We start from the raw sequence: 27,565 nt of genomic DNA, 5'->3' as shown, positions 1-27,565 counted from the left end.
GTCCGCGAGGTCAGTCGCAGCACATGTGTTGGCAAACCTGTCCATTCCGTCTCATCTGACTGTACCACACAAGTATTCTTGAACTGGTTTAACTTCAACAGGCTCTATAATGAATCGCTTCACTTGGTTAATGACACTCTTAATAAATGTTTTACTAAAAAATGTATATGGATTTAATAAATAAATTACGGGTTAATGTTTACTTTCAGGTCGGTATATAAAGCCTTTATCTATAAAATATTTTATATGTTTACTAATTATAGGTTCGGAAATTAGTTAGTATAAAATTTTAAAGCTTCTCGACTTTCGAGTCATGTTTATTACTTTACCATAGTAGCGTGCACATTAAAATACAAAGCACGTTAGATTATGTACGACTTAAATATATTGCGGAAGAAGATTACAATGAACGGTAGTAAAATATAGAAACGCATATGCAAATAGCCGGTCAGATTTTTGAATTTAGTACTGTATACCTAATATAGTAACCATTTAGTGTTCTCAATACGAGCAGCCGTCATGCCATCCGTACATTTTAACGAGAGCGCGATTCTCCGCACCGATAGCGACAGCCTAATGAAAACCCCTCTGAATAATGCATTAATACCAGCGTTAAATCGTGAGTACCTACAATCGACGTAACGACTAGAAAATACTAGATGCAAATTTAAGTCAACACCAACGCCGATAGGCTTCCGCGAGCAATTCGAGAAATTCAACCGACTACATTGAGTTAAATATAGCTAATCGTTTATCCATAGTGTTCTCGGTGGTGCAAATAAATTTAGATGTTTAAGATGAATGTCGCATAAAGTAAGGTTCTATGCTATTTAGATTTTAATTTATCAAATAAAAAATGAAAATAAATATTCATCTTTATTAATTTTAATATTTCGATATTTGCCAAGCGGTTTGTAGCAGTGGCCATGAATTGATCTGCAATCTAAAGATAGTTCAGAATCAGTTGACGAAATATGAAAAATGGATAGTGATAGTGTCCCAAAACAATCTTCAGATTGCCAAGCCAGATGGATGGCCAACATAATATCGTGCCCCGGCTCACGCTACGACCTCTGCTCACCTTCTCTATTGAAATGTCAGTGCTTGGACCACTGACGAGACAATCGTAAAATACAATGTTAAGGTCACATCATGACTTCAATAAACAACTCCTAACATGGGAAACGTGAAGTCGTCGACGTCGTCTCAAGCAAAACGTCCCAAAAGTGTGTCAAACTTGTATCCAGTTGAAGGAAATACGTGTTAGTTGATTTTATGTTGCAAGTAAACATGTCGTTTCCGAGAAGTTTTGTAGTTCGTGGTTGAATGCTCAGCGTAAAATTAAAATAAATCTTAAATCGAGTATATATCGCTTACAAACATCACAACCATGTTTTTATTACCATTTGATATTATAAGATAAACTTTTAGTAGGTAGTTACATGTAATAGAAGATATAGTAAATAGTAGCCTAGCCGTTATAAGCTTACCGTTCCCGCGTTCCACATATAGTGAAGAAACGTATGTCTTAGTCTTCGACATAAACTCTGGATAACCCTAACTTATTCTTTGATCCGCGTGACATTAAACTGTTATTGAATTATAATGAATAATGTAGTAGTTGAATCTAAAATATAATGTTGTATTGGATACACCTTTCTTCTCAATAGCTTTTACAGCTAGCTTATATTATTGATAGCTATTAATAACGATTAATGAAATCATTATTTAACATGCATTCACAATTTTCCTTTGCCTGACGTTAAAATTACTGTTACAAATAAAAGAGTGGATGTTCAGCATCCCAGAATAATTTATCATAGCAATTTGTATGTCAACAGGACACGAGGCGAGTCGTCGAGCCAACATAGCGGGGTTTTACTTTCTTGTAGTGGCCTTAAGAAACTAGTTAAGAGAAAGTAGGATTACTATCGTACTAGTATTTATCGTTATATAACATTAAACTGAATTCCCTTATAAAGGTTATCCAACTTTATTTTTAACTATACTCAAATAACGATTAGGGAGGTTGTACAAAAAAAAAAGAAAAACAAAACGAATACATTTGATACATTGTATTTCAAAACTAACAAGACATTTGTGTATTGAACAAATTTTCACCTAAAAAGTATTCAATTAGAACGACATTATCGTGCGTATCCACCTGCCCACGTGTGTAGAAAATGGGCACCTACTCATAAATATTTATATAGACCACAATGCCGTCATTGTATGCTTCCATATTCATAGAGAATTATAATGGCTGTCACAGTAAGATCCCGAACAAGAGCCGAAACGGCTCGCGTTAAAGAGAATAAAAGATTCTGTAAAGAGTTTCACTTAGCAACCGACACGGCAAATATTTCCAATGGCGATGACACAGAATGGCGCGTCGTTTCAGCAGAATCAGTAATGGTAATTTAAATGTATGAATACTGTATTCAAACATTTACTTTCTTATGAGAAATTGAAGTCTGTTTAAATAGCCTTATTACTTTATAGTTTTCTGTTACTGAATCGTTTTGATTTTGTTTGTGCCGGTCCCAGCGTATGAAACAATTGTACCGGAAATTGTGGTGAAGAGCGGGTTATGTGGTCGTCGATGGCGACAAGCATTTCCCGTTGTGGCGAGGGTTCAAGTTTGTATTGTAGCGGTATTCAAACTAAGGTGGTTACTGTGTTTCTGGACGTAATTGTGGTCAGTGACTATTCTTATTGAAATTTTAATTTAGCTTCAGCTAGCCAAATTCTATTTTTACTCACGTAATTGGAGTGAAATACGTAAAAAACATTAGAATCGTGGAAATTCGTAGTCGAAAAAAAAAAAGAAAACTAGCTGTACCAACGTTCTTATATTATATTTTTTTAATCTTATTGTCTTTATAATTAAGTTTCCGAAATTTATTGGTTACAAATTTATTATAACGTGAAGCTCTAAGAAATTTTTATAAGAGTTTTTTTGAAGAGTTTAATATATTATCACGAGTATATTCCTGAATCTCGCTGGCTTGAGTTCTAGACATAAAGACCGTTTGTATTTTTTATATTTCGTTACACGAACAAGTTGATAGACAATATTCTTAAAAGTTTTATTTAGGACCTTTGTTTAAATATTTTATCTAATAAGATTGTTTTCTACAAAACATGTGGTTAACAAAAGTCAATTAAGTTATATTACTCTCTGTTAACAGGTTTTAGAGAAATTCTTTTACATATTACGATTAGTTTCAAGCAGATTTAAAACGACAAAGCTGCGGTCTCAATTGAAATGTCATAAAAAAGATAATACAGGACACAATACTTCAGCTTTCTTTCCTCGTTGGTATAGGTGGGATATGGACCATGGTTTATTTCTCTATTGTTTAGAACGTGCTTTGCATGATCATTTTCATAGTTTGCAAGTTGTAAAGGCAACGGACAAGCTCCTAAGTTATTGTCACTCTCAACAAGTCGACGAGGGTAACATGGATGTATAATATCGATGACGAGACAATGATAAAATGGAACCGTGTGGGAGCGACATTGCTTTAAAGGTGTTCTTGAAACTACTCCAACTATCGTACACATCGGTTAGTTACTTTACAAGAAAAATAAATCTTTTATATTTACATCGTGACATCTGAGGATTAATATTCTTAAAGTAACATTAATATAATATCTTTAGTTGAAATAAATATTGCTAGCTTACAAAAAATGGTTTTTGACAAGCGACAAGCTTAACGTTGTTTATTTAGGCACATTACTCCAAATGAGTCAATATTTATAAGTCGTCGACCTGTACGCTTTGTACTTAGGCCTACGGAATTACGAAACGAAATAACGTCCCAACTTTAAATTATCTGTTCAATTAAGTACGTAAATATATATACACTATACGTATATATATTCAAGGATATGTTGAACGAGTGAAATTACATAGATCTGATAGCGTCGATGTAAAGTTACGAATCATGCCCAAGCACGCATGTTTTAGTTCAGCTGCCGTTATCTTATGCGAATTTACAGCCCGAGATTAAACTGCTCTAAAACACTGCTAACATCGGAAGAGCCGATGAGAGGCGTCTTCGGTAATGGCTTCTTAACGTAATGGCGATAAAAACACTTCCTCGTATTGCTCACGTGAGAATATTGCCCGGCATCGTCGTGACATTGACGGATGGGGTGCGGGCGGCGTGACCGCGCTCACAAGTGCTGGTACACTTGTCGAGCTTGCGCAGATCCTAACGCAGGACGCATCATTCTTGGCCCTTCTAGCTAAGCGACGCAATCACGTGTCAACCACACAGGACATTGAAAACCTGCCGCTATCCGGTATATAAAATCACGTTGAATAAACCTTTTATTTTAAGTAAAGTAGGAAAAAAAAAAGAAAATTTGTAATTGTATTTTATAATTATACATTAAATTATATATTTATTTGGTTTGTATAACCAGTATAAATAAAATAAAGAATCCCTAAAAATTTGTTAAACTATTTATTATTATTATATAGAAAATAATTATCTTTAATGTTTAATTTTCGACGTAGATTGATGTTGAGATTGATTCAGTATGTGTACATGGCTTTATTAACCATTCAATAAATCAAGCCGTGGGATTGTGATACGATGGCAATGAAGTCGTTTCATGTAGTCTGATTAATGAAACTGATTACAAAAATTAAGTTGTGTAGATAAGCGTTACTTTTAATTAAAATACGTTTTGTTAATAATGTACAAGTAAACTTTTTTCCACTTTTAATTGGAAGCAATATAAGTACATATTTTTGAAGATGCCTTAATTATACCTTTGTATATTTCTATTACCTGTTAACAATAAGGAGGCATTTCTATGCATCTATTATAATAAGAGGAGCGAGGTATCTTTATAGATAAGAGCACGTGGTATTTGACCGAATCACCAAACACGCAAGCACCACTGAGCTATTATGTGCTTACTTTGTATTTATAATTCAGTTCATACTTGGAGGTGAAAGAAACAATCGTGACAAAACCTGAATGTGTCGGATGAAATTCTTCCACCTGTGTTCCACCTGCAGCCTGGTTACGGTCCAAACCTACTCTTTTATACATAGCGATATATGAGTTATAATTAGCATAATAGAAGGAACATCCTTTTTTTTCAATTTTAAATTATAGCAATACATCCTTCTGAATACAAAAGACAAATCAGTCGTAACGGAACGCTAAATTAGGTAATCTCCTAAATTATTTTGCCTTTCTAAAACTTCTTAATTCAGGTGTCGTACGAAGAGAGCCGTTGGAATGATACAGTTAAATGTAAATCAGACAATTCTTTTCACACGAATCTTTTAGTCCGAGAATACTAAATTCCTTTTAAGAGCTTTTGTTATAACGTAACTTACAGCATAAGACTTATACCATGGATCTTATATATCTTTCTACAGTATAAAAATGGCAATAAAGATCAAGATATAATTTATTCAAGCACTTAAGAATAATCACTGAAAAAGATTAAAATGAATTTATACTGACCACCATTTCGGAATGATGATTCTACCGCCAAGAAAAACATTATTTACACTATTCCAACAATTAAATGACATATGTATGTTAATTAAATACAATTAAATTACTTAAATTGATTAGAATTGCTTAATTATTCATGAATGCAACATGTCTAGCAGTTCTGGAGCGCGTAACTTTGATCGGGTTCGTTGAATATGATTACACCGTTATGTCACTACAAAATATACCATTATTTTTATATATATCATTTTTCTTAATTTTAACCTATTTTATGCATTACGACAATGATGTGCAACTAACAGTTTTTCGATAAATAGTTTGATATTTTTTAACGTATCTCATGATAAATTTACAATTTTAATACATATAGAAAAATACTCGTATAACTTTTCTCTTTATAACCAGATGGTTCGTTCTAGTGTCTGATCCTAAATATTATTACACTATTACACGTAATGATGATCGCACGTCTGAGTGCATTTCTGTTACATTTCAACAACTTATGCAAGACCCGTGCGGAGATCGTGCTCATCCACCATAAAAATCATCAACATGCAAATATATTTCTATTCTTAAATCACGTAACGTAATTGGAATATTAAAAACATGTATAAATCCTATCCAATCCATCTCTAAGCATTACCGGGTTATGTGTTTCTTCTTTATTAATAACCATCAATTGTGGGATTTCAGTAACGTCAAAATTTTTATTTTTAATTGTTCTATATAACATAAGTATTATAATTAATATGTTTTTTCTTTGTTCACCAGGACTGTCAGCAGCAGTTAGCGGATAGTGATTGCTAAAGTTGAGGTCAGTAACCTATGTTATAACATTCCGATCGGAATTTGTAAACTTAAGAAATTACATGTCATTCTGTTTTATTATGTGCCGAGGAAGCACTTAAAAGTTCTGATAGATACGTCAGTATATCATTGTATCATTTATTTAATAAAGTTAAAATTAGTCTCGTTAAAAAAGGTAATATTAGATCTTATTCCGTTGCCCCGTCATTAAATATTATGTTAAGATTAGTATTACAGTTATAATGTATAAAATCGCCTCTTACAGTAAAGTACTCTAATAATAATATAACAGTGTCAAATTATCTCAAATGACTCAAAAGAATAATGACCTTAAAGTCAACGAAGTGTAAACATAAGAGATAGATACAGTTAGTTTTTCTGGTAGTGCGTACGAAGTGACTCGCAACTCCCAAAAATATGTTAGAGAATGTACATGGAGCTGCACTATTATTAACGCTTCGATTATATAAATTAAACTATAGAGACGTATGCGGTTAAAATTTTATAGGTCATTTACATTTTCGTAAGTTATATAATTGCTCAAAATATATCGGTATATGGTTCATTTAAAATAAAATATTGGTAGTAATAAAATATACATAAATAGTTATTGGTTTATAAAATTTTGGTTAAACACTTGACGTTAAGGCATTAGAAAAGAAAACTTAACAACTTTGGGCAACAGTTGCCGATATTTTTTATTGCAAAGATTAAAAAAGTCGATCTGTAACAAATTGCTTAACAATAAACTTATTTCGAATATAAAACAAGAGCCGTAAATAAACGAATTCGCAGAACGAACAGGTGGGTGGGAAACTTAAAAAGAAACATCAATCGGAACTCCTTAAAAGTAAAAAAAAAGTAAAATAAATATTGTCGGTCTGTGGTTACCAAAATCAGAAACTGGTTTAAACGTCATCCTGTTACTTTTTACCGTTCCATGACATGCGACCTACTTTATTTAAAATATCGAACACATCAATGCCGTATTAACATTAATTAAGTAACTCTTTGCCATATGAGCGCATACGATTCCGCGGATAAAAATTTCAAGAAACATCCGTTGAATGTGAGAAGGCGATTCTATTCAAGTGTCATTTATAAAGATGCTATCGCTATCACCTGTAGGGAATACATTATTTTTTTTAAAACTATTTTTACGTAATTTTATACTCATAAAGGTTTGTGTGTATATGATATATATTCTTACTTCAATTTGTGGAGTCGCATATAATTTTATCACGGATGATCAATGTGTTAGTTATCATAGGTGTTTATTGCTTGTGTGGTACATGCTAATTTACACAAGTAGAAAGTAAATAAACAAAATATTAGTGCATGTAAAAGATAAACTGTAAATACAATTTAGATATCTTATCGAGTACATTGTAATATAATAGATACTTGTAGAATAAATAAAATATATTAAATTGAATATTACGATCTAAATAAACACTATGTCATTTAAGTAGATATCGTTAACTATGTAGATACTGTGAAGCCTATTTGAATATACGAAAGTAGGCAATAGGATTAGATAGCAATTGGCTTCAGGCTAGAGCTCAATAAGACATTTCTCGTTATACAAACAGGTGTGCATAGACAGGATCTAGATGGCTTAGGTATGGAAATTGCCAATGCATTCAATCATTCAGCATATTGTTTCCTGATTGCACTGTACTGATCAAGCAACGATTTTCATCTAAATAGAATTTATGTTAATTCTGTGACCGTTAAGAATAGACTACATCTACGAGCATACAGTAATACAGGAAACGTCTGAACATTATCAACCCTCAGGCGTAGGGCATGCGGGAAGCAATCATTGTGTAAGTCACAGTACAAGCAAAAGGCGGCCGGACACTACTGACTTAAAGCCTCTTAATTGACATCATAAATTAATGAACATGACGCTTCATGATTTATTATTCAGAATATCTAAATTCATACTTTTACTTAATTAATTTACGTGGAATTATAATTCTAGTAGTTTATATTAATTAAAGTAATGTTATATTGATGTAAGCTTGACGGAAGCATAGCTCTACAAGGTTAATTATTTTGTTGATTACCTACCGAGTATTTATGAAGAACGGTTGTTATTACAGTCTTTTGAATTATTACAAGACCAATTAGGTAAAATACGTACAGCGTCGGACCACACGCCGGCAAAACTCTCGACTAGTTGAACAATTAATTTTAGTTTAACGATAATTGAAACTTATTTACTATTGAATTTAAAATATGCCTTTCGATAGTAGAGTAGAATTAATATCATTAAATATATTATTTGTGTTATAGGATAAGGTATTGCAAAAGTACAATAATGAGGTGAAAAACTTTTACTGTAATGCCACGTTATAGTTAGCCGCATTCAGTTTTCTTTTTTGTTTCCCTCGCCGCTACCAGCTTGCCGCTTATCCCAGTTAAAGAATAAACTGTTAACTGATTTTTCGAACAGTATTTTTATTATTCACTTTATTGCTTCCATTCATTTATCGGGGTTCTTTTAAACTGAAAATGATGGAATTCAGTTAATGAACAAAACCAATGTTTATTATTTTTTAATAATGTTTCACTCGTCCACATTGCTATCAAACTAGACGCTAAAGGCACTTAGAGTGTGTAAATTGCTTAACAGGCTTGAGAAAAATTTGTGTCGACAGCTTAGCTAGAATTTTATACGTTTTCGACATAAATGACAAGACGTAGTGCACTAACGGTCGGTAATACGCTATTAAAAATGCACATAACGTTACATTTTCTAGATTCGTATAAGAAGCGGCGTTTAAAGTGCCCGTTCCTATTTTACGACCTTCTTTTGATAAGTTGCGCCCGTCTCGTTACTTCGCATGCAAAGATAGTATAAAAGAGGTTGGATATGGCATCGAAGCGGGATCTGCTCTCTTATAATTGTACATTCGTTGCAAGCATTCGATCCGAAAGTGAGATAATGAAGTCACTGACAGCGAGGAGGCGGCGTTGTCAACTGTCCATCCAATGTTATCATAGCGCGACATCTTTATGTCGAGGTCGGTTTTTCAACGCGTGCGCGGTGCAGTGGGCGGTAATGGCGTTCGTCCCAACGGGATTCGCGCGCCGGCATCGTTTCGCGTCTCATCGTGCGGCCGCAATACATCGCTCCACTTAAATTACGTGCGAGTTTGTTCCGGTAAACCATCGTGATACCTTCAACGTAAAAATATAAGACGATCTCAAAGTTGCTAAAGCTTGCTGTAAAAAAATGGTGTTATTACCTACTTAACCGAGTTGTTGTTTACTCCGCTAATATTTAACTCGGATCGAAGTATGAAATACAAAGTTGTTATAACATCAGTTGTGGTTGAATGAAATGGCGCCGGAAAGTGTTACCTACTTTTAACGCACGATATCACTGCATCATGATGAATCGCGAAATCATGTGCTCAAATAAGGCTTGTAACATTTGTTTGATTGTCGATAACGGTAGGCGCGAGATGCTGTGACACCAATTAATATATTACCTTTATATTACAACTAATACTTATTAATCTAATTTTATTAAGGTATTAAAAATGTATTTAAAGAGAATCGTATTATTTTTTATGAATAAGAAAAGTGATTCACCGAAAATAAAACCAACAACAACCTAAATAACATATTTATTTGATTCATCAATTATTCTCAGTAGCCTACATAAGATAGCGTAGATTTGAATAACATTACGTTTTACAGTTGTTGTTTGTTGTTGTGCGAGACAGACCAGTATGGTGGATGTCCTAATATCTCACCCATAGATTGTAAGATTTATATAGAAAAGATAAAATGTCGTAAGGCTTGGTTTACAAATGTTTTAAAGGCAGTACGCCTTCGAGTCGTTCTACTAACAGAAAAGACAAGTGTTTCATACTTTAGATAAGATTGTAGTTGTTTACATTTTATCTCCCTTGCTAAATGTAATTATGCTGTTACGTGATAAATAACAATTTACATAAAACTCAGTGTTGCTTGCTAGGATTTAAGCTCGCGATCTTCGGTTATCCAAGCCGAAGATCGCGCAAATGGTGTCAGCTCTTTCCATACAAAATCCTAAATTTTATTCTATATATATTTATCATATAAATTCGAGTACACTAAAAATCTTACTACAGTGTTTGGCGTTTATAAGCAAGATTAAGAACACTTCTTTTAAATCTGTTAAGGTGTATAGCGCTTGAATAAACATAATTACGAGCGGAAATGGAATCGATATTAATCATTTTGCGATTAACTAATTTGTATCTTAAGTGCGCCGGATACATGTATTTAGGCCAAAATCAGTTTAATTGATTGAAATGTCTGTCTGATTTGTAAAAGTATTCTTGAGAATCCATTTATACTGCCGGAAGAGCAGCGTTACCGTTATAACATTAGTGTTTTTGCATGCGTCATCTATAGGGCAGGGGTACACACGCCGCCGCTCCCGTCACAAGGAAACCAATCAATTACATATTAGCTTAATGTGAGCAAGATGACCCAAGGCGCAGTGCATGCAGAACGGACTCTAGACAATTCTTAACTAACGGACTACTGTCAACACAATGAACTTGTGATTATAGTTTATTGCTTTGTAAAATTTATGCCCAAGCATGTTCTAAAGCGGTATGTCGTATAATAACGAAACAAACGATCCATAAAACACAGCTAGTTAGAAAATAAATTTCAAATGACAAAAACTTTACTATTTCAAAAGACAATATAGGTCGGGTATAAACTAAATTTTAATTATAAATCTGTAGGATATCATGGACGAAGACCATAGAACCGGAGGAACAATGGCAGCGTGCTTAGAAGGCGGACGGTCCGTGTTTGCCGGCGGCCGCAAATTCCCGCCCTTCCCAAGTTGTAATTTTCATGATAAAAAATGCAACGATTATATTATTTTCTAGAAATGTAGAGAAAAGTTTAAAATATACAAAAATAAAGTAAGAAAGCTTTATACTTACATGTTCATTGATAGCTATAAAAGCGTTTTTCATCAATTCGCAGACAACGACCTCCTATTCTATATTATACGTTATTTAAGTAAAAAGTATTTAGAATCGTTTAAATTCAGAAGACTCGTTTTACTTTTTGAGCGATGCATTCACAAGATTAAATAAATAATATTACTTGGTGTCGAGCGTGAGGTTCATGGGTACTTTGGATGATTACTTGTTCGATAATGAGTTTAGAGGTCCGTTAGCCTAGACCGGTCGCATGCGTACCGTACTCAGGGAAATTCACTCGTACCAATTAGTAACAGCCGACATACATATCTTATGTAATTTGGTTTCGTGTAGTCACACGAATACAACTAGAACACCTTATCCGAAACTGTAACTCGAATCTGTATTTGACTTTGCCGTAATTTAATTAAACTATATATGTACGTTTTTAGATTCTAGCCGAGAAGTTATGTTAAATTTATTTTATGTTTAATATACGTTATCATTACTGTACCAGCAACTTCGTTTGTGTGCGTGCGTGTACGTTATATGTATCAATACCGGAGTTTGTTTTGCAAAATGTGATATTATATCTGGGGTTTCCTAGAAATTCCGGCGGTATTGTAAAATTAGATATACGGTTTATTCTAAAGAGAGAAGAAAATTTCATAGTTTTATTATTTGGTGATAATTTTCCACAAGTTTAGAATGTAATATATCGTCTACTATTAGGAAAATGTAATCTAACTTTGTTCGTATCCTTGATTATTTATTACCTAAGATATTTAAAAATGTTATTGTGTATGTTGTATGATATACTTTAACGGTTATTCAAACAGTGATCAAATTGATTGTAACGCCGAAACGTTCTCAATTAACGTTGATTGAATCTCTTAACCGATCAGAAACGTTGTGTTACGATCAGTGGAGATAGAAATCGGCTAATAACCGCATCTGATCTTTTATCCTAATCGTTGTTTTTCTTTCGAACATTACAGAAGTAAGAGACGTTTCGTATAACATTAGAGTGTTGCAGTATAAATATATATCAATTTGAGAGATTACCAAATTAGAGAAGTAAGACGAAACATTATTTTTAATTCAGCGGATACTTGTAAAGCCGCAATCCAATTTGTAGTATCGCGGTGACTACGAAAGATTGAAATGAACCTGTAAATCGAATCTATCACGTACAAGTTGCTATGATTATGGCAACCAATGGATTCTTTGCGGTCGACAGTTCTATATGCCGGAACGTAGAGACGTCAAAATTGCAATATGTTTAAATTTGTACTTCAGTAATATTCGTAAAACATTTCATTAGAAATTCCTTTTATAGCGTTAAATAATTGCCATTCTCTTGTTTGTGACATGTCGTTCGTTCATTACAATCGCAGCTTATAATTCTTGTAGAAGCTAGTTTCGATTGTTCATATTTCATTTGCTATCGATATAAGTATCAGTAGTTAGACAAGATCCTATATTTTATGAGCGTGGGCTTCGACGAGCTGCCTAAAGAACATAAGAAAGTGTCGATGGTTTGATTTTGCAAACAATAAATACTATCCGGAAAGTTGTGTTGGTCACTTTTGATTTATTATTTTAATTTTATAATATTTTAAGTAGAAAGCGCATAAAAACAATAATATTTGTTTTTTATATAATTATATGAAATATAAGCGGCGTTTTTGCTACATTACTTTTCTAGAAAGTTTCTTCTGTAAACTTCAACTCGGTCATAAATAAACGTAATTATCACAAGCTATTATTAGCATGTAGATATTTTTTATCCTTATGGATCAATCGATCGTGGGCTTAACAAGGAGGGTAAGGTCGTTAAGCCATCGTTAGCGCTGTCCTCCATGCGGTTAAGTAATACAGGTGTAAGTAGTTCACTTGTCAGCGTTTGTCACGCAGTGATGATTGATGAGGAGATAAACGAGTGATATTACCTAGTTTGACGAGTCGATATAAACATTGTTGTAATAAAGATTGCTACCACATGAGCCGTACGGCGTTGTATCGTCACCCGGGGCGTTCGTGACCGGAGTGCACGTGCGCCACGCTCGTCATGCGCCACTTGTGATTATTGTGTTTAGCGCCTACCATCCGTCACGGTGGTTTATTGTTCCCGGCGACTTTTACGAAACAGCAACTTTAGAAGTAATTATACTTTTAATCTATCGCATCTTGTACTTATATATATTTGATATACTTTTAATATGATTTTCATATGATTTAACATAATATTTAATTATTATAAAATATTTCCATAAATATTAAAAATTAAATTGAGACAAAAAAAAAATCGAAGCAAAAGTCACGGAGCTTAATCGTTCCGGAATTTTTGTTCTTTTTATAATGGTTCTGCACGACGATACCGAACGTGGGTCAGTGTTTCAATAGAATTCGTGACAGCTGTCACGTGACACAGTCGGTACAGAAAGTAGCCGCCGAGCCATCCTATCGAGAATCAATTACGGTTTTCTGGTTGTTTATAAACGCTTTATTACACATCGAGGTCAATATTGAACGCGATCGAGTATACACAAATGTTAATAAAGCGAAGTAATATTACCATTTCAAATACGCGTTCGATATAGTGTTACAAATTGATAATGAAAACTCGACTATCAAAGTCGAGGTCTAATCTACACAGGTGTCCTCAATATTTGGACAAACTGTTCGTAGGTCAATAAACTTATGTAAACATACGTAGTCATATATCATCTGAGTGGGCACGAGTAGTGGGAAGTGGAGAGCGCGTTTCGACCTCCGCGAACGCAATAATTGAGCATAGAAATCAAATTACAGATGATTGATGATGCCGTTATAGCACGACTGAAGCCGCAAAGGCGACCGACAACAGGATGGACCGTCATTTGCATTACAGGAATTCGACAGCATGCGTATGATTCGACTTTTTTAACAATAATGTCATCCTAAACACGTTTATCGAAGATGACCAAACCCATTCATAAAATATAGATTTTATGAATGGATTTACTCTGGGAACAGTAACTTTGAAAGCAAGTTTCCACTGTCTGTATAAAGGTGAAACATAAAAATAACAAAATAAGCATAAATATATGAAATGACGTAAATATGACACATTTTATTAATGTGATTTTCAAATTACAATCCCGACTAATCACGACACAACAACAATCTTCGTCTAGTGCCCAACGGCATACAAAAGTCACTTCTATTATAAACATTTATTGCTTTATTTCATTTAAAGTGAACAGTGCTAAGGCTAATTCATAAACAAAGCTATTTCAGTGCTCTTAAATACCCTCGGGCGTTGCGGCGTGCGATGTCAATCAAATTAATTGTTCTACTGTTGTTTCGAATCGCCCATTTCATTCAAAGGCACCGACGCCTGTGGCTCTGCCTTATGGATTTCATGCGATAAAGTGGAAGCTAAAGGCTACAACAGTTTAGTGTTATTCAATTGGAACTTCATGTTGCATTTATTAAATACAGTTAAGTATATCATTTACAAGGGAAAACAACTCAGCGTATAACGTATTTTTTAATCAATGATCTGCTTTATAAAATATACAGTAGAAGTATTTTTTTAGTCTTTGCAAAAGCAAGTGGGTTTATTGTAGCTATAACTTTTCAAAAATGCTGCGCAACGAGCTCTGATAAGTGTTATTAAGTTAAAAAAAAATGAACGATGGTAATTCGTACTAAAGCAATCTGGACAGAAATGAAAAATAAAAAAGAAGAATAAACATAATTATAGAAGATACCACAAAGAATAATGTCGACAGAAATAGAAACAAATTGCATTGTCGCCTGGTGCATATTGAATAGAGCACTGGGCAACCACAACAGATTCAACAACCACTAATGACAAAAAAACTTTACGACATATATATATATATGTATATAATAGTAGAAATAAATCATATTACTTCATATAAGAGACTGGTTCTCTGAAAATTATACATAGCTTTAAAGTTGGAAAAATTGATAGGTAAGAAAGAAAGCGTCTCAAAGCGGATGCTACGTGCACCGAAAACCTAGTTTAGATTACTGATTGAAGTCCATGCTGTTGTGAACAATGCTAGTAAATTATAGGACTTAGACTCTAGACTCTCACTGAGCTAGCACGATAAATAGCAAAGAAAACTGAATAGGGTAATAAGGTAGCTTAATATACTTTCAAGATTAAGTTCAGATTTTCCTACACATTATATCTGTATAAATAAAACGTTCTAATAAAACCGTAATACGTGCTGTTTAGGCGAATGTTTAACGGTTATTTCTGTAATTTTTATATAAATCATAGGCTATAATAATAAAAGTCACTCAAGTAGGCAATGGCGGGCAATAAGGATGATCCGATCGAATGAAGAGAAATCACAATCTCCTCATTAATGCAAATAGCTGAGACGACCAAGCCCGAGATCAACCTACTGACCCTTGTAAGGATTATCTAGGAAAGTACATTACATACTATTAATTTAATTGCAGTCTTCAGAATATTTAATTGGCAATAGGGTTGCTTCTATTTGAATAATACAAACAGTTCAATTAGGTTTAAATTTATTGATTTTCTCATTAGCTAATAAGAAATCTTTACGTTCATAATTATTCATCATATATTTTCCTTTTAACGATTTCTTATTGGATTACATTATAAAAAATATCAGTATTTTAGTTAAGATATGGACTGTATCCTTAGTTTGATGTTCTGTTTTCTTAGCAACTTAGTTGTAAAATTTACAATGGTCCATATTCAATTCGCATTCATTATATAATTCAACAGAATGTTTCTTACTTTAAAGCGTCTTTGTTGTTCAAATATAGGCTTAAAACAATGAGCGACGTTGACGCCTGCGAGCCGCCTGATAGTAACCTTGTACGGGCTAGAGTCCACAATCCCGTCAAGTCAACACATAAGGAAACCTCCGCGCCCCATTAGAGACCAACACAACAAATTACAATTTCATTCAATGTAAATACGAGAAGCGTACTCGTAACTCCTGTCGATGCTAATGGTTGAATTTAGACACGCCTAATGGTTTATCATGAGGATTAAGCCGTTTAGATCCATTGTGACAGCAAGCGTCAATTTATTCTATTCACTGGAGTTGAAGTTATACTTAAAAGGTATTAGCAATAAGCTTTAACTGTGGTCATTGTGCATATTACCATTGGAATGTTGATTGTAAACTAGAGATTTCTTATGATTATTATTTACAACATTAATAATTTCCCACTTATATCTAAAGTTAAACATAATCATTAGTGTTGATGTATTAAAGACATATAATAAAAAAGAATAATGGACTAGGCTTTTATAATAATTCTTCTGTTGAACAAACCTCTGTTTCACATTATTCCAAGGTTAATTCGGCATTAGATAAATCCCGGAGATATAATGGGGGTATCGAGTTACAATAAGGCCTATCGAGATCTAGGTACAAGAAATCAAAGGCGATATCCATAGTGTGCCAACAAGTACAAGTATGGTGAAACGTAAATAGCAGGTTGAAGGCATCCGGCTCATTGAATGCGCTGACCCCATCTGATCAAAGCTCGAGGCTAGTTGGGCACATTTGCAGCAAGTGATATCCGACATGGGAACACAATAGCTCTACAAGTAAATCCCTTTAAGGTTCTTTCTAATAGCTATGATGTATCTTTTGAGTACCTTTGGATATATTTGTCGAATTGAATTACATACGAAAAATTAATAAAATAATTACGTTCTTCCTATAAAGGAAATGTAAATGTTTATTTTTTCTTTGAGACATTTAATATGAAAATTTATGTATGAATCACTTGTTGTTTGAACATTCTCGCGCTTGAACTCGAACTACAGGTCATCGTGTCTGACTCATAATTTAAGCCTATACAGGTCTCGGTGTGCGATCACTTATAGCTATTATCGATTGAGGATAGTAGGTTACGAACACAAATTACAATATCTTCACAAATTTGCAATCACAGTAGTAAATTATATTTGACTTGTATATCATTCGTCAATTATCTTGATTATTATATTAGTATTAGATTTTATGAATATAATAAATTGATATTTATCAGAAAGATAAGTATTAAAAACATATGATCATTGTCAATATGCATTTGAATTTCTGCTAATTGATTTATAATTACATTAATTTTAGTTCATATTTTGTATGTTTCCTGTGCATGCATGAATTAATTAAAATGGTGTACAGTTATTATTGACACTTAGTTTTTGTCAAATTAGTGCATTTTTCCAGCATAGTACCATCAATATGCAATAGGTAGTACACGAGTCGTTACGGATAATATTATTAACTCAAAAACAATTGTAATTGTAATATGCAAGTCAAATATTATTTAGTTTTAGGTATTAGTTAGTTCGAAGTAACACGTGTTACTTAGACCTAAGTACTTATTGAAACAAGACAATTTATTTACAAATTAGCGCCATATTCTTAAAAGATTACATCAGATACGCTTTATAAATAAATATATTGTATGATTACGTGCGGGTCAAAGACAGCCTAAGGCGGCGAGGACTTGATAGGCATCCATAGCGCACGTAATGCTTATACTCCTGTTATTTTACGCTATTCAACATGACGACTAATTTTATCGCAGCCATTAAATTTTCTAAGAACTGGGGTGTTAATTGTATTAACATTATTCAATAAATTAATAATCAAATAATTTATTATTTTCTTATAGTTGTTAATATTATGAGATAGATTAGAGGGTAAAGTATGCAGAATAATTAATTTCGAATATCGATTATATCAAAGTACCGTCGAAAATAATAATTTCAGAAAAAGTTTAATATTTTTATACCTCCTTTCAAATTCTTATTCCGATATTTGATTTCACCGAAGACTCTTTTCAATAAGCTATTTAAGACACAATGCAGTGGTCGTTACCATTACAAAAGTGGTAAAAAATTATAATAAAACACTCGATGAATGTCGTTCAATACTAACAATATACAATTTATTCTTCGGTATCAATCGTATATCTTCGGAATGAAATTGGTATAACTTATACCGTTGACTACGTAGTGGACAACGCGACGAGACAAGGACCGTTACGAACATTGTATAGGAAACGTGAGCGTAACGTAATGCAGATACCGGGTACCATCTATTCGTATATTGTTGGTAATATTAATAAAAAAAAAAAACTATTTAGAATCTAATAGGATTTGATTGCCGGTCTTTTTTCTTTATACAAATTGATGGGGTTATTGATCTTAGAACAGGTAAATTAATATCACTTACGTTACGAATTGATATTTTTCAGTTGCAGTACAATTTAGGTCATAGGTATTTTAACGCTCGGTAAGAAACAAAAGATGGACAAAAATGGTTTATGTATTTTATAAACGTTATGTAATTACAAATGAAAAGGTAAATTAGGTTCCGTAATAGCCTTTAAAATTGGTTCATTTAAGTACTGTTACGTGTAGCAATTAAAGGTTATTAAACAGTGAATGCCCTGTGATAGGGATCATAAATGTTTTCATTCATTCGTGAGAATATAACGTGTGAATTATAATAAGAAAAGCTGTGTCAAGACAGATACAGTTATTAGACAAGTACTATTACTTAATTAATTACTAAAAGTTGCTCTACAATGATATCATTTTTTGTTGCAGTTAATCGATGTTACCCCGGTCTTCATCGCAGTGCACGATGCGGCTAATATTAAGTTTGCTGGTAGTGGTGTGTGCCGTAGAGGCAGCAAAAAAATTCGAAGGGACGTTAAGATCAGCGGCAGATGCTCCTCCACAAGACAATCTCGCTGTGGAATCAGCTTCAGCCGAACCGGCTGTAGTGGCTGCACCCGAAGAATACACAAATCCAGGAGCACCACCACCTCCTAAATCTGCTCCGGAAGAAGAACCAGAACAACCTGAAGATCCAGTGGAAGAGCCTGCAGCAGAGCCAGAAGAAGAACCAGCGTCAGCACCGGAGACCGCTTCTGGGGGTGTACCACCGTCAGCGCCAAGTGGTATTTCGGCACCATCAGCACCAGCCAACTCTCTTGAAGAATGTGATCCAGAAAAAATCGGATTTGAACTCGTGACTGGGTAATTATTTTTTGATAAACTTCTTAATTTTGATGGAGTAACTTCTGTTAATTATTATTTCTTTTATCAAACAAGTAGATTAAATGTTTTCACATGAAATATAATCGTAGCTCAAGATCATAATAATAGTTAATGTTGTTAAAGTCTATTGGTTTGATTAAATTAAAACTGATTTTAATGTGCAGATATGTTTTCTCGGCGCCCTCACACATTCTCGACGACATCCCTGGGACACTAATGCTTACCGATTGCCTCGAGCAATGTCAGGCCAACGACACTTGCCGCGCTGTCAACTACGAGACAGGACTATGCGTTCTTTTTAGCTCCGACGCTGATCAATTGCCAGGTTAGCAACTATATTAAAAATGCAACTATGTAACGGGATCTAAGTATGATAAAATTAAATTCAACGATTATTCAATAATTTGTACGGTAAGCGGTAGGTTATTCAATCTTACTGTATAGTCTATTTAAAGACGACTATTATTATTTTATTGGAGCCTCGTTCCATTCTAGTAAAAAAATATTTTTATTACAATTTTTACTTTATTTAATGTTACAATCGTGCTATGAGATGTAGTTTTAATGGTATATTTATGTTTCTATAGGTGCTCTGACTAAATCCCAATTTCCGGTATTCACGATCTACGCTCAGAAATCGTGTTTGGGAGTGAAACCGTGTGAACGAGCGTGGTGTTTTGATCGCGTTCGCGGCTACAACCTTAAAGGATTTGGAAAGAGGACACACACCGTTGAATCTAGACAAATGTGTCTCGACCTTTGCTTAGGCGAAAATGATTTCGTGTGCAGGTGAGTTATTAAAAACAAATGAGTAACCAATATACTCTTAATGAATTAGTCTTTGATTTTGTTCATTACCAAGCGTTACGGTGTGGTTATGTGATAGGTAAAAAAGAATGTATTTGTGACTGTCCAACAGCTATAGTTGAATAAACATTGAATAGGAATTTCAAATTGGTTACGAAGAATTTATTTCCCTCGCCACAATAGAAGGAAGTGGTAAGCCCTCATTGAAATAGTGTCCGTTTATTGTAGAGAATGCAGTTGCAATGTATAGGAAAGGTCATAACATCTTCATTCGTATACTGTTATTTGTTTGTTATCTCTTCGATAAGGAAGCGAAAGATATCAAGATTGTTGGAATTAATATTATACGCTTTGTTGAATGTGAGTCTGATTCGATCCCGAGTGTATTAAACCGGCGACTCAACTCAGTTATATCTCGGATAACCGCTTCAGATTTGCTATCTTAAACAGGAGATTATAAAATAAGATAAAGGCAACAACTTTGTTGTATCTTATTATTGATTAGTTTACTTGTATAACAAAAAATAGATTAGTGTTTTAACTTAAATCATTGTTTATGACAACAATTTGTCTTATCTAAAAAGTATAAAATCAGTTTGAATGTATCAATGATAAGATCAAAAAGCAAAAATGGACGTAAAATTTAATTCAAATATATAATTAATGATGATGGCTTAGTACATATATATATGTATGAATAATAAGTTAGGTTAAATACTTCGAAGAATTCATTCAGGCAAGGATCATAAACACTAAACATAAACAGCGTGTAGTTATTCTTCGTATTGAATACTGTTACTTTTTATTGCAATTCATCGCAGGTCGATATGTAAATCCGTCGTACATCCATAAACGTTGTTCGAGGAAAGTATTTTTCACAGTATTTGCACGCTACCGTAAGACGAGAATTTATCAACATACTAATGATTATTATATGTATTTTCATTTTTATTATTAAACAATCCCTCTAAAGAAATTATCTTTTAAATCGTTTCGTAAAAAAGTAGAATAAAAAACACAAGCTTTTTCCATGTTCATTGCTTAATAGGAGTTTTTAATGTGCGCTTGTTCTTTGCCCTATATGGAAAAGGCACATCAAGATAAGTGCTTTTAGTTTTTATACTTCTAAGTATAATGAGTCCCAGGTAGTACAAAATAGGATATTAATTAATTAAACTAAAATTTGGAAACTCTATTCTCGTATCTTATATGTAGATAAAATAGATAGTAGAATTAGTCAGTGATTAAAAACACACATAAATATTATTGTATCAACTAATCTGGTCGATATAATGTTTAATCTACATTAATTCTAATAAAATGCAAATTTTGGAACGCATAAAACACACTGATTGACAACTATTACATTAAGTGATAGATTTAGATCGAAAAAAAAAAACCAACAGCGAGGTTGAGCGGCTTGTTTTTAATGACTATAAAAATATCTATAAAGTAGTCGATGAAACTATGCCAATTATCCCTTTTATAGACTACGAGAACGTCTTCGATGAGAATTTAAGTCAATATAGATAACATCATTTCTATTAGATATATAAGTTTTATGTGTATAACAACAGTTCTGTACCCAAGCTCGACGTATACGTTGAAGAAAACTAAAAACCATGAATGAGTTATTTAATCTACTGTCAGTATATATAATACAATAAAAACATGTTAAAAATACAAGAAACCAATTGATAAGAGAAGACAATAAATTAATACATACACAAGTGTAAGCACTAATATTGCTTCAATTTCATATCATAAGTGTAAAATTATAAATAATAATTATTTTTTTTCTATATCATTCAGATTATAGATATTATTAAAAATTGTGTAAAATGCATACTAGTTACAAGTTACAGTGATGCCGAAAATTTGATGCCGGCTTCATAGCAGGTATGAGATTTAAAGTATGGACAGCGTGGTTAGAAACAAAGTTCGAATAGCATACTGCTGGGTACAAATCGTATCTTCATTGAAGCGGGCGCAGAGTTACCCCGGGCGGCGCAAATCGCGATCTCAAACAGTCACGACATTTGGCAAATATTCCGCGGACGTGGCGATGCGCGGTGTGGGAGCGGGCTGCCCTATCGCTTCCTACTTTCACGATACAATAACCGATAAGGCACACATTGCTCTTCGAGACTCATTGAAAGTCTATAAATTCAAGGAGAAACCTGTCCTTAAATGTCACCGTCGTGTTTCGCTGTTCAAACTACGAACTACCTCAATGTTTTGTACAAGCTTTAAAATGTTGATCATTAACTCAAAAGATTTATATCTGTTTGAATAATTACTCAGAGAAAACAAATCCTTCATCGATTATCTCGTTTTACTTGTACGCTTGATATATAATTTTTCATGAAGTAGATAGTGATATCGGCAATCTTTAAGTTCGTAAGGTTAATATCTAGTAATTGAATTATTGTCTATAAATGGTCTATTCTTCGCTTAAACTAGGACCACCAAAGTTGCCGCCTTACAATAGATAGTAATATTCTAACTACGAATGTGGCTATAATTCACTATTATTGCTGTTACTATCATCCTGCCGTGCAGATAGAAAGATTATTTAAAATCATTCACAGGACCGCTTTATTTATGTTGTTGAATCTCTTTCGAATAAAATAACTTACGACACAATTGATCATAGTCTAGTTGGAATTTTATTGAATTCAATTTTTTTTTTTAAATCTTGATTTTCATTTATTCTAATGATTATAGTAATGTACGTAATAAATTGAATATAATTTAACAACATTATGACATCGTTTAAAATGTTTATTTTGTTAGACCCCAAATTGATTTAATATAATTAGTGACTTTCTCGTAACGATCGATTATTTAAATAACTAAAATTTAAACGTCATTAATAAGATTTTCTGATCTTTTTGTAAATAATATATGACAGAAAACGGATGTCGGTATGTATGTATATACCAAGCCTTTTTTGTTTGAAATAAATTAAACTTGATATCCTTATCCGTATCGGACTTTTTTTTTGAAAATGCTTTCCCATGGTCTATAAGAGCAAGGGTCATCCGATCAAAATCGATAGTATATCTAGAGAAAATACTGACCAAGATGATCAGAGATAATCCTGTCTTTACGCGGGTGGTCACTATAAAGCAATAAAGGGCTTAGGGTCAAACTTACATAACAAACGTCTGATCCGAACTTGTAATAAAACAGCTCCATATATATCTTTGCTTTCCTTTTTACTTTGCAATGTATGAAATTTATGATATTCTCGATTTTACTCACTATAAACCTTATATTGTAAGAGTACTAAATGATTCTTCTCGGTAGAATCAACTTTTCGAACCGGTGGTTCTTTTCGAACTTCACTTAGTATATTTTGTTAAATGACGATTCAAAAGTGCTTGTAAAAGCCTACTTGAATAAAGTATATTTTGATTTGATTTGATTTTAAAAGATTCTAAGTGTAGAATAAATTTTATAGCACTTAATTTTAAAGTAAATACATACTAAACATAAAATATAAATGTTTTTAAATTTTTGTTATTACTTTATAAGCTATATATCGCATAATCCACTATTAACGATGAAATTTACAGCGAAGAATAATCTCGGGTGCAAATCTTGAGAAAGTTCACACAGTATAAAAAGAGTCCAACAACTATTAAAACGCACGCACATTGTTACAGATCGGCGAACTACAACAATAAAACGGGCGAATGCGTTTTGTCGAACATGGATCGTATCACTTTGGCTGGTACAAATTCTTTCCAGCCGAATGAGGGTAATTACTTATAAGTTAAAAAATAAATTTATACACACAAAATAAAAATATATTGCTAATGATCTTTTTTATACATATAGATATCGATTACTTGGAAAATAACTGCGTAGAGGAACCTACAAAGTTGTGTGAATTTAAAAAGATGAGCGGGCGCATTTTAAAAACGGTCGATTCAGTATATCAAGACGTGCAAACAATAGAGGAATGCCGCGAATTGTGTCTTAACTCACCTTTCCGTTGCCACTCTTATGACCATGGAGACACGGGCGACCATGTGTGTCGACTATCTCACCATTCTAGAGCCACGCTTGCTGACATTCAGGTAAGTTATCATTAAGACCTTCTTGACTTAGAACACAATCTCTCTCTATACAATCTGATGGGACGACAATTCGACACGACTCGAAACAGTTTAGGCTACTGCTGATTTCCTAATTTCAAAATGTGATTGAAAAATTTTTGATAAAGAAGCTCAATAATTGCTTGGGTTCAACCCAGATCTGCAGCTTTCGTAACCAAACAAGTGATAATTAAAGTTGCAAAGTATTTATGTTAAATCAATAGAATGTGCACAAATAATTCTATTTTACAATTTTAGGATCCTTATTTGGAAGTACCAGAAGCAGCTACTTATGAATTATCTTCCTGCTACAATGTATCTATTGATTGTCGCGCTGGCGATATGGTAGCTCGCATTCAGACCTCAAAATTATTCGATGGTAAAATATACGCAAAAGGAAGTCCTAACTCGTGTGTTGTTGACGTTGAACAAAGTCTTGAATTCGAATTACATATGGGATACAATAATATTGAGTGCAATGTGAAACAAAATGGACTTGGCAGGTAATTATTTCTATGATATTTTATTTTACATTTTATAAACAATAATTACCATATTTATGTAATTTTTATAGATACCTCAACGACGTTGTAATTCAACATCATGACACTATTGTTACATCATCTGATCTTGGTTTGGCTGTAACATGTCAATACGATTTGACTAATAAGACAGTAGCTAACGAAGTTGATCTTGGAATTCACGGAGATATTAAGACCGGAATTTCAGAGGAGGTTATTGTCGATTCACCTAATGTAGCTATGAGGATTACTGACAGGAGCGGCGATGACACTATTGCTTCAGCTGAAGTTGGAGATCCCTTGGTAAATATTCGTTCCGATAATATTATTTTTACAAAAGTTTTTTTAATTATTTTAATCAATAATTATATTTCTTTTTCAGGCCCTACGTTTCGAAATCATGGATCAAAAGTCACCATTCGAAATCTTCGTACGAGAACTTGTTGCTATGGACGGCGTGGATTCAAGTGAAATCACACTTATCGACAGCGATGGTTGCCCAACTGATCATTTCATTATGGGACCTTTATACAAGTCAGCAGCGAGCGGAAAGGTATTTTTTTTATGAATTATCTTATTTATTTTTAAATACTGAATTTTCAAAAAAAGAGAATAATTTGAGCAAATGAAGGCAAACATTTTGTGAATGTAGATTTACTAATATATCAATACTTTTGTAACTTACAGACGCTGCTTTCCCACTTCGATGCCTTTAAGTTCCCTTCATCGGAAGTTGTCCAATTCCGTGCTTTGGTAACACCGTGTATGCCTACTTGTGAACCAGTTATATGTGATGGAGGACCGAATGAACTTCGATCAGTCATGTCATACGGTCGTAGGAAGAGACGTTCGACCCCAGCGGCACCTACCGATGACATGCTACTAGTCCAGACCATTCAAATAACTGACAAGTTTGGTTTCGACAAGCAGAAAATGAAGAATGTTACCGAAGATGCTGTATTCGTAAGAGAGACAGACGTTACTTGCGTCAACGCATCAGGAGCAATGTTAGCAGCAGCTGCGTTTATAGCAGCTCAACTAGTCGTTCTTGCAGCGTGGACTTGCAGTTGGCAACGAAGACGTGCGGCAGCTAAAGCCGCGGAACTTCTACCTGGTCCTAATGCTCCTTCAGCTCTCTGCAAAGTCTACGATGCTAGTTTCTCTCGTGCGCACCAGAGGCACTTTTGAGTAGATTTCCGTAGATATGTTGACGTGATATACGTCCGCAATAGTAGTATATTTACATAATATAAATTCCCCCGTCGTGTCTAAGCTCCGAATGATAACGTTAATATTATGAATTGCGTTGATTTTTCAAGGAGTATAAGATAACGACAGCGGTTATTGTAATAAGTTTCGAAGTAAGCCCGTTCTAATGCCATGTCAGGCAACCGTAGCGGAGTTTGCGCGACACGGAGACGGGGACGACCCTAGGAGCGTGCGCGATTGTGGACGAATGCTAGTGATATAACGTCTGATTATAGAGTGTATGATGTGACTGGGTACGCTCGCTTGTCCCCATCTCCGGCGTCAGTTGCGGGACTATGGCCGTGAGTCATCATTAAGACCATGTCGCTAAATATACTTTACGCTAAAACCTCTAGCAGAGGTCTTAAGCCGTATTGTACCATATTATAAAGTAGCATAAGCCTGATATGATAATAAGTAATGAGTAAAATTAAAATTTTTGTACCTTTTAAGTAGTTAACCGATCACGCGACCTAAGTCAAGAAACGTTAGATTGACGGCCATCCCGACATCGTAATTTATTGACTTTAGTTTAGTTTCTTTTTACGTAATTTATGTTTGATTGCGAATTAAATATATGTAATAATAAATTCTTAATTTAAATAAATAGATGCTTAAAACTAAAATGTGCTATGTTCTACGATATAATAAATTGAAAGTATGTTATAATGGTGTGCTAGTAGTGCCTTATTCAGATAATTGTAGTAATAAATTACACGATTTACTTCTACTAATTTAATCCGTCCAAATTGCCAATTACCTGCAATAAAGTTTTCTAAACAAATTCTATGTTTTTATTTACCACCTATACTCTTACGGGATGAGAAGCATTATTTTATTAACGAATATATTTATGATTATCTAGTATTAATATGTGACAAAATCATTATTATATCCTACTGAATATAACATAATATATCTGAAACGAATGATTAAAATAAAATAAAAAATATATTAAACCTAATACATATATGATAATTACAAATAAAAACAAGATGATGACTCAAATAATTTAGCTATTACGGATTTCGACAAGCAGTCAAATTATACAGCGGAGGCGGAGGCCGCTTGAAGATGAAATACCATAGAAATACGTTAGTCACTATATTATGAGATATTGTTTATGCACTTGGAAGGCTCAAGAGACGTATAAATACACGAAAGACAGGACGCGCCGACACAAACATACATAGCTTTGTACCAATGGCTTAGTGCATTTGTATTTCATAATATTAATAGTTTATACATATATTTATCTAAGCCATTGTTTTGTGTATTTTAATATATTTATATTATAGTGAATTATACATTGACTTACATAAAAAGTTATCATCTGTAATTTTATTTTGACAACTGTTCTTAAATAATAATTTTATATGAGGATACATAAAATTTTATTAAATATTTATATTGTCAAAACATTTCAAAAAAACTAAAACAAAAATTCCTTTCAAGTTACCAAATAGGCTGATGAAAAAATGTTGTCATAGATAAATAGCAGACTAATAAAATAAAAACCGCTACCCACATGTTTTTAAAGAATGCGAGA

General features: G+C 33.4%; 2 protein-coding genes across 3 annotated transcripts in view; one reads left to right on the top strand and one right to left on the bottom strand.

Moving 5' to 3' along the window:
- Positions 1-26,699, top strand: part of LOC125067197 — a 38,961-nt gene extending 12,262 nt beyond the window's left edge. Inside the window, exons 2-11 of the mRNA XM_047675643.1 lie at positions 6,261-6,303; positions 18,879-19,313; positions 19,499-19,659; positions 19,922-20,123; positions 23,813-23,907; positions 23,988-24,229; positions 24,506-24,750; positions 24,822-25,071; positions 25,151-25,321; positions 25,456-26,699. Of these exons, the coding sequence (XP_047531599.1) occupies positions 18,886-19,313; positions 19,499-19,659; positions 19,922-20,123; positions 23,813-23,907; positions 23,988-24,229; positions 24,506-24,750; positions 24,822-25,071; positions 25,151-25,321; positions 25,456-25,956 (2,295 nt within the window). The 5' untranslated portion in view covers positions 6,261-6,303; positions 18,879-18,885 and the 3' untranslated portion in view covers positions 25,957-26,699. The remainder of the gene's footprint in view (positions 1-6,260; positions 6,304-18,878; positions 19,314-19,498; positions 19,660-19,921; positions 20,124-23,812; positions 23,908-23,987; positions 24,230-24,505; positions 24,751-24,821; positions 25,072-25,150; positions 25,322-25,455) is intronic.
- The window catches only part of LOC125067198 (autophagy-related protein 16-1), a 130,607-nt gene that overhangs the window by 84,431 nt on the left and 18,611 nt on the right, over positions 1-27,565 (bottom strand). The gene's annotated exons all lie outside the window — the stretch shown is intronic.

Source organism: Vanessa atalanta, chromosome 11 (assembly GCF_905147765.1).
Source record: "Vanessa atalanta chromosome 11, ilVanAtal1.2, whole genome shotgun sequence".
NCBI lineage: Eukaryota > Metazoa > Arthropoda > Insecta > Lepidoptera > Nymphalidae > Vanessa > Vanessa atalanta.
Note: the sequence above shows the minus strand (reverse complement) of the source record. Positions and strands in the feature narration are given on the sequence as shown.